We start from the raw sequence: 9,380 nt of genomic DNA on the forward strand, positions 1-9,380 counted from the left end.
TGGCGTGGGAGGAGAGGGACAGATGCTGTGCTGCTGCCAGAGGAGCCACTGACTGAGATTACTCTGAGCAACATGCATGGGAATACATAATAACATAGATTTGTGTATATTTCTGGCTTTACCCCGATGGTCTGAATAACTTGGGGCTGCATGATGCTGCTGTTGCACTGTGCTGCTCTGTCTTGTCTGTCTGTGTGCTGTCGGTGTCTTCTTTTCGTGCTGCCTCACAGTCAATGTGTGAGAGCTGGCAGCCCTGTGATCACTCAGAACAACTTTGTATTGATTTGCAGTGACCTTCCCTCTAAGGGGACAAGTGGACCCAAACCATGCCAGCAAAATGCCCCCCACAGCAGTTACCAGGTTAAGTACTCTGTTATTGAGAAGGAAGCATTAGTATGTCATTTAGACCCTGCACCATTTTGAGGTGTATGTAGGAGCTGGAGTATCATCTCTAGAGGTTTATAGAGACCACAACCTGCTGACTCAGATGCCCAAATCAGAGACTTGTGAGATGGTCTTTGTTTTTGCAGGCCTATGAACTCAAGCATATTAAATCATATTAAAGGAACAGCTTATGTCATAGCTGATGCGTTGTCAGGATGAACAGGACGTGTACTCTGTGTTTTTCATGTGTGTTTGTGTTTGTGTGCCTTACATCATTTAGATTGTTCATGAAGTTGAGTGAAAAGTTTTGGTAGAAGGGAGGGTGAACAGGGTGACAAACATTACTGACGTAAGGATAACTGATTCCCCTGAAGATAAAATCAAATCCATAAGACATTACAACAGAGGAGATCTTGATCAGTGCTGGTGGATGTTACCAGCAATGAGGGGGAGACATAAGAAAGAGTGGACAAGAGATTGAAACCAGAGACACTCAAAGTCAGTATTACTGATCTGCAAGTTTCCTCACAGTTTTCATATCTTCTTTTAATCAGTTATGATTAAAATAAAAACATATGTTATGCACATTAACTTCTTTTAGCTTTCATTGTCCTTAATGATTTATGGAACCATAACTTCTTCAGCTTTAAGGGTTACATAATGATTTGAAATACAATGAAAGATTTAATGTGATATGTGACAGAATTTTTATATAGTTGTGTCTATATGTATATAGTTAGTTGTTGCACTTATTACTGTGACTTAAAACTATCTCTGATAACTTGATTACCTGTCACATTAACAGTATTATTTTGTTCTTTCAGGTTGATGGAAAACTACACCTACAACAGCCCCACATTACAGCTGGAGTGGTCAAATGTCTTTAAGGATTTTACGTACCCTGTGTTTCTCTTTCTCTTTTTCTCCTACCTGTTTATAATTGTTGCAAATGCCGGCATTGCTTTTATTGTTTTCATCGACAAAACCCTTCACCAGCCCATGTATCTCCTTTTCTGGAACCTGTCAATCAATGACATCCTCGGAAATTCTGTTATACTTCCTCGTTTACTTATAGACATATTGCGGCCTTCCTCTGAACGCATCATCAGTTATTATGAGTGTGTGGTCCAAGCTTTTACCGCACATATGTTCAGTACCACTTCCCACACTGTGCTCATGATTATGGCCTTTGACAGATATGTGGCCATCTGCAGTCCCTTACACTATGCTACCATAATGACCAACAAAATGTTGATCAAGCTGACAGTTTCTGCCTGGGGAGTGGCCTTTGTTTTGGTTGGGATTCTGCTCGGTCTGACCATACGGCTGAACCGATGCAGGACTCTGATGAGGAGCCTTTATTGTGGTAATGCTGCATTGTTTAAACTCTCCTGTGAAAGTGTATTCATTAATAATGTCTATGGCCTCACTTTCACTGTAGTCCTGTTTACATGCTCTATAGGCAGCATGGTTCTCACCTATACTAAGATTACAGTAGTCTGTCTAACTAGTAAGAACAAGTCTTTGAACAGTAAAGCTTTGAAAACCTGTAGCACTCATCTGGTTGTGTATCTGATTTTGCTGCTCAGTGGACTGTCTATCGTTACTCTGCATCGCTTTCCCCAGTTGTCAGACACCAGAAAATTTGTTGCCATTTTGTATCATATCATCCCCAGCAGCCTCAACCCCATTATTTATGGCATGCAGTCCAAAGAGATACGAAGATTTTTGTCAAAGTTGTTTGATTCCAAGAAGGTTTTGCCATCATTTTAAGGAGAATATTCTATGTTTATTTGTACATTCATCAACACAACATAAAATGTGATCCAAGAGTAGCCTTATGTATTCCATGTTCTTGAGAATGTCCCATGTACACAGGTGTAATATTGAGGGAGGGGGTAAGATAATTTACCTGCAACTTAAAGTAAAACATGCATATATTTGTCACTTTAAATTATGTAATTTCTTATCTGGAAACACACATGGTAGTTACTGTGTAAAAACTACAAATCAGCCTTCTGAAATGCATATCCACTTATTTCTACTTACTGTCAGTTTATGGTTATGTTGTGATGTGTTAACCACCATTAAATTGATGCCAATACCAATATTGATATTAGTGAGTTAAAGTTGGAGTGTGGGACTTTTATCTCCCCCTCCTGGCAGTGCGTGAAATTATAAGTTATGGGTATGTTGTGATGTGGTGACAGCCATTAAAAATTAAAAAGTGCCCTATTGACAACTGTGATGAAGACAAAACTATTGAACATTTACTTTTAAAATGACAGAGGTCTAGAGATATGTGGGGGGAAATGGCAGGTGTTTAATATTACTGTGAATTATAATGTAGTGATTTATGGTATCTTTCTAGAAAAAATGCCCAGATTGCACCATAAATTCTACTGGACAATAATATGTACTGTTGTAACAAAACAAAACAAAACAACAAAACTAACATTGTAAGATTATGTTTTATATTTTGGTTAACACTATTATTCACGGATGTAATATTGTTGACGATGTATTATTATGATTGATGATTCAGACTGATGATTAGTGTATTATTATTGTTAGTGGTGTATTTTATTGAACGTGTCCTTTTTACTTTTATGTATGCAAATTCTCCCTATGCAAAAAATTAATTAAGTATATTTAAAAAGTAACAGCCAGATATTTGAGAATTGACAACATATTGGTTGATATAACATACATATAGTTTTTGTATGAATCCCTTAAATCAGGTTTTTACAGAACTGTGACCAAGATGGTAATTAGTTAACAGTTCACCTGTGGATAAACAATGCTTTTGGTTGACTGGTTATTACATTACTGACAATATTCTCATATACAACATTCAGACGGGTGACAAATTAAAGCAAAAACCAACATAAAGTCTCTTAGTAAGGTTTTGGGCCACCACATGCTGCCAGAACAGCTTCAATGCGCCTTGGCCTTGATTCTACAGGTCTGTGAACTCTACTAGGGGGGATGAACACCATTCTTCCCAAAGATATTCCCTCATTTGGTGTTTTGATGATGGTGGTGGAGAGCACTGTCTAACAAGTCAGTCCAAAATTTCCCATAGGTGTTCAATTGGGTTGAGATCTGGTGACTGTGATGGCTGTTCTTGTTTTCCATTGGAACAATTAATAAGAATGCTTCTTGTTTGGCACTGGCACCAAATTACTGCTTTCTGATTGGCTGCTGTTCATGATCAATAACGAGACCTAAAGCTTGACTGTCAAATACCTAACACTCATAGATATAATTTCTATCTATATGGCTTTTTGGCTCCCTGCATGAGAAACTAATGATAATGATATTCCAATTATCCAGTTAAATCAAATCTGTTATTTGGCATCCAATTACATGCTTTTTTACTGATATAACACAGATTAATAATCAACATTAATATTCAGGGGAGACAATTAGCCTACATTTTAATTGATGGGGGCGGTAAAGGACCTGGATAATGGATAGGAGAGCGCTAGCCCAAAAAAGGTTGGGAACCACTGATATAAGATAAAGGTGATCACCAAGGTTGCCAAATTTTGACTTCAGCTTGGACTGAGATTTGTTCTCATGGGGGTGGGCGGGTTATCCCCCGTATCTCACAGGTCTATCCAAATAAAAGTAAACTAGTCTATGCATGGGTGCATGGTTATGTTTTAAATTGCTCCATCAGATAAACAGCCTTAGCTGACCTGGTGTGCTGAGCTCAGAATTGCAGTGATTCGAGCCAGTTGTGGCGAAGCAGAGTCTATTACTTGGCAGGAGATTTCAGAGGTTGATCCGAGAGAGATTAGAGCATGTTGGCAGCTGTGTAAAATGTAGAATTGTGTAATGTTACTAGATTTCAGCATTGAGGTTTTTTAGATTTTGCATAAGCATACCAACCTAAATATTATTGGGAATGGCAAGAAAGTTTCAGGGCATCAGAGACACAGTATCCCTGAAATCCTGTTTTTTATGTGTGTTTGTGTTTGTGTGCCTTACATCATTTAGATTGTTCATGAAGTTGAGTGAAAAGTTTTGGTAGAAGGGAGGGTGAACAGGGTGACAAACATTACTGACGTAAGGATAACTGATTCCCCTGAAGATAAAATCAAGTCCATAAGACATTACAACAGAGGAGATCTTGATCAGTGCTGGTGGATGTTACCAGCAATGAGGGGGAGACATAAGAAAGAGTGGACAAGAGATTGAAACCAGAGACACTCAAAGTCAGTATTACTGATCTGCAAGTTTCCTCACAGTTTTCATATCTTCTTTTAATCAGTTATGATTAAAATAAAAACATATGTTATATACATTAACTTCTTTTAACTTTCATTGTCCTTAATGATTTATGGAACCATAACTTCTTCAGCTTTAAGGGTTACATAATGATTTGAAATACAATGAAAGATTTAATGTGATATGTGACAGAATTTTTATATAGTTGTGTCTATATGTATATAGTTAGTTGTTGCACTTATTACTGTGACTTAAAACTATCTCTGATAACTTGATTACCAGTCACATTAACAGTATCATTTTGTTCTTTCAGGTTGATGGAAAACTACACCTACAACAGCCCCACATTACAGCTGGAGTGGTCAAATGTCTTTAAGGATTTTACGTACCCTGTGTTTCTCTTTCTCTTTTTCTCCTACCTGTTTATAATTGTTGCAAATGCTGGCATTGCTTTTATTGTTTTCATCGACAAAACCCTTCACCAGCCCATGTATCTCCTTTTCTGGAACCTGTCAATCAATGATATCCTTGGAAATTCTATTATAGTTCCTCGTTTACTTATAGACATATTGCGGCCTTCCTCTGAACGCATCATCAGTTATTATGAGTGTGTGGTCCAAGCTTTTACCACACATATGTTCAGTACCACTTCCCACACTGTGCTCATGATTATGGCCTTTGACAGATATGTGGCCATCTGCAGTCCCTTACACTATGCTACCATAATGAGTAACAAAATGTTGATCAAGCTGACAGTTTCTGCCTGGGGAGTGGCCTTTGTTTTGGTTGGGATTCTGCTCGGTCTGACCATACGGCTGAACCGATGCAGGACTCTGATCAAGAGCCTTTATTGTAGTAATGCTGCATTGTTTAAACTCTCCTGTGAAAGTGTATTCATTAATAATGTCTATGGCCTCACTTTCACTGTAGTCCTGTTTACAGGTTCTATAGGCAGCATGGTTCTCACCTATACTAAGATTACAGTAGTTTGTCTAACTAGTAAGAACAAGTCTTTGAACAGTAAAGCTCTGAAAACCTGTAGCACTCATCTGGTTGTGTATCTGATTTTGCTGCTCAGTGGAATGTCTATCATTACTCTGCATCGCTTTCCCCAGTTGTCAGACACCAGAAAATTTGTTGCCATTTTGTATCATATCATCCCCAGCAGCCTCAACCCCATTATTTATGGCATGCAGTCCAAAGAGATACGAAGATTTTTGTCAAAGTTGTTTGATTCCAAGAAGGTTTTGCCATAATTTTAAGGAGAATATTCTATGTTTATTTGTACATTTATCAACACAACATAAAATGTGAACCAAGAGTAGTCTACTGTATTCCATGTTCATGAGAGTGTCCCATGTACACAGGTGTATAAGCAAACATAAGGTTGTCCAAAGAAAACCCACATGGGTTCCATTCTTCCAAAAGATATTCCCTCATTTGGTGTTTTGATGATGGTGGTGGTGAGCGCTGTCTAACACGTTGGTCCGAAATCTCCAATAGGTGTTGAATTGGGTTGAGATCTTGTGACTGCAAAGGTCATAGAATATGATTCACATCATTTTCATACTCATCAAACCATTCAGTGACCCCTCATGCCATATGGATGGGGGCATTGTCATCCTGGAAGAGACCACTCCCATCAGGATAGAAAAGTTTCATCATAGGATAAAGGTGATCACCAGGGTTGTCAACTTTTCACTTCAGCTTGGAGTGAGATTTCTTCCTGTGGGGGGGGGTTACACTTTAGTCTCTCAGGTCTATCCAAATAGAAGTAAACAAGTCATGTGCCTGGTGCCTGGTGTTTTAAAATGGGGGAACAAACTTGGATAGATACATAATTGGTGAGGGCATCTGGGGGTCATAACCCAGAAAAAAAAACTAATTTAAAATAAATTTCCTGCATTTCTACACCACCTAACCTCTTGGATTAAGTCAAAAAACAGCCACCTGCTCTAATCTAGGATAGTTAGACTGAGGATGCTATGAAAACCAAGAATGCATCAAGAACAGTATATAACTGGGTGGATCATGACAGGAAATGATTATTAGAAGAATGGCTGTTTCATATTTGAAATGTTTTTCATTTCAAAAGCCTTAGCTAACCTGATGTGCTGAGCTCAGAGTTGCACTGATTTGAGCCAGTTGTGGTGAATCAGGGTCTCTTATTTGAGATTTGAGAGGTTGATTTGAGAGAGATTTGTGCATGTTGGCAGCCATGTAAAATGTAAAATTGTAAAATTGTGGTTCTGTATGGGTGCCCTTCTAGTGAAAAAAAAGTCTAACATACTGAAGTTCAGAATTGGGTGCCCTTTCAGTGAAAAAAGGGAATTAAGTGCCCTGTAGGGTGCACCCATGTTTGAGAAAACATGATGGCATGATGAGTGCCCCAGTGAACAAAAAACATGGTGAAGTGCCCTTCAGGGTGCACTGTATGGGAGAAAAACATAGTGAAGTAGCCCTCCAGTGAAGAAGATACTGTGCCCTATAAGAAAATTTGAAAACCAGTTATCCATTCTAGTTGACACGATAGCATGTATGGGTTTCTTGCTGCCAGTAAAAGAGAGCATGTCACGAACCAGGTGAAAAAAAACAAGTTACAAACATTACTAATATGATTGTTAAAACTGAAATCAATAACAAAAATAAATCAAGATTCCTGACATAGTCTCTAGTTACGAGTCTCTTTGTTGTTATTGGTTTCAAATAATTGAAAGGTTTTATTTCCTATCACAGATAATTTCACATATTTTCAGCTGTTTATGTTTTGTTGGTGATGCCTTTACTTCTGTCAATGACCATGTGTAATTTAAATTGCTGTTTACATTGTATTTACATCATCACTTTGTGTGGATTCCAGGAAACTAGCAACCACTTTGTGAACGTTAATAGAAAAAAAAATGATGGCAGCAGAGCCAGCCAAGCCAATAAGCAACCTTTGCAGTCCTGTGGCCAGCAGAAGCCCCCCTAGAAAGAGAGGAGGGGAAACATTTCACACAAAAAAGCAACAAAAAAGAATAAAATAAAAAGAAACACAGCTCTTTATATTAAACATCATAATAAGCATAGTGGTTATTAATTTAGTTGTTTTTAATGGCAAATCAACAGCCCTTGCAGCTGAGGGTAAGGCTTGCTCCAGCACCCGTATGTGTGTGTGTGTCAGTGGCAGTGTGTACATCACCCCTTGTCACAGGGTCAGTCAGAGACTCTTACGATATCTGACAAAAAAAGAAAATATTTGTCTGTACATGAAAAAAGAAAAAACAAGAGGCTCAAAGAAGAGAAGAGGCAAGGAGATACATGTATTTAAGCCTTTAGGCTCCATTTTTGGTGCCTGTATCTTAAGATAATCTGCACTAAACCACAGGAGAGCATTAGCCTCTTATATCAGCCTTAGCCACGCTATCTTGTATTTTGTATATCCACTGTCACTCTGGAGGTCTGTCTCTGTCTCGCTGAGCTGATATTATTATTATTATTATTATCATTATAAAGATAAAATGTGATGTGTAACTTTATTTTCTATTTTTTTCCAAGTCATCTGTGTGTTTACTGCCTCCTAATATACATGGAAATTATAAGAGTCAATTATTAAAATGAATACATTTAATGGTACAAGGGTCTTCTTCAATTTAAGCCATCATCTATCATTATCATTTAAGCCATTATCTATCCATTATCTATCTAACATTATCTATGGAGCTGTGATGTTCACATCTGGTGTTATAAAACATTTAACAGAACAATACAAGTTTAGGCAGAAACAGGCCCAGTTTGGCCTCTGCACTAAAGGGATAACGTTAATAACTTATTCTTTCCATCCCCTTTCTGGGAGCACTACTAAAGTACATGATTGGAAAAGGGTCACAGTTGCCAGTAAACATACTGTAGCTCCCACTATTGAGTATAAAAGGGGATTAAAATGATAGCCTTCTGCATTCTAAAAGTTAAGACAATGTTTAATTAATTTCTTTATTTCATTGCCTTTCCAATCAGCCACCTCTACTTCTGGTGCGGAACGTGGTCATGTCACCCAAAAGACTGACAATGCTGGTAAGTTATGTGTTGTAGTCAAACCTATAGAAACGGCTACATTATGCTCTTGTTGTGGTGCCTTGTTCATTGCTCATAAATCAAAGGGGCCCCCAACCAAATTTTGATTAGAGCCCCCAAAGGACTAGGGCCAGTTCTGGATGGTGGAACTGAAAGTAGAACAATGTGACTTCTAGTCTACTCTAGTTGTATATTTCAACTCATTAACAGTTGCGATGCCCAGTGTAATAATCCTTAATATTTCATCAGACATTATCCAAGGTAACAATGATTGATTCCCCAAGAGTTAAAAACATGTCCATAAAACACTGCAACAGAGAACATCTTGTTTGGTGCTGGTGGGTATTACCAGCAGTTAACCAGTAGAAGAAGGAGAAGACAGATTGTAACCCAAGACACGCAAATAGGTCTTACAGGTCTACAAAAAACTGTTCCTTCACAATTTTTATATTTTTTTTCATAATTTCTGATCAAAGAGAAAACTTATGTAAATAATATTTGCTCACTCAGCTTTAACTGTTACAGCAATAGTAAAAGACTATGTATTGTACACGCATTACCTTAGCATTAATTAATATCTGGGAAAAGCTAAAAGATTATGTTGTGTTTAATTGTACAATAAGTTTTGTTCCTAGAAAATTATTTCTCATTGGTAGATTGACTAGACAGTACATGTGACAGTAAAAACATTGTTTTGTTCTTTCAGG

The 9,380-nt window shown here is 37.8% G+C and overlaps 2 protein-coding genes across 2 annotated transcripts; both read left to right on the forward strand.

Annotated features, from left to right (window-relative positions):
* Positions 1 to 1,209: 1,209 nt before the first annotated feature.
* On the forward strand, positions 1,210 to 2,157 carry LOC137195067 (olfactory receptor 52K1-like). The gene has a single exon (XM_067607136.1). The coding sequence runs from the start codon at positions 1,213 to 1,215 to the stop codon at positions 2,155 to 2,157; it is 945 nt and encodes a 314-aa protein (XP_067463237.1). The 5' UTR covers positions 1,210 to 1,212.
* Positions 2,158 to 4,934: 2,777 nt separating this feature from the next.
* Positions 4,935 to 5,876, forward strand: LOC137195068 (olfactory receptor 52K1-like). Its single transcript, XM_067607137.1, has one exon. The coding sequence runs from the start codon at positions 4,938 to 4,940 to the stop codon at positions 5,874 to 5,876; it is 939 nt and encodes a 312-aa protein (XP_067463238.1). The 5' UTR covers positions 4,935 to 4,937.
* Positions 5,877 to 9,380: the final 3,504 nt, after the last annotated feature.

Source organism: Thunnus thynnus, chromosome 13 (assembly GCF_963924715.1).
Source record: "Thunnus thynnus chromosome 13, fThuThy2.1, whole genome shotgun sequence".
NCBI lineage: Eukaryota > Metazoa > Chordata > Actinopteri > Scombriformes > Scombridae > Thunnus > Thunnus thynnus.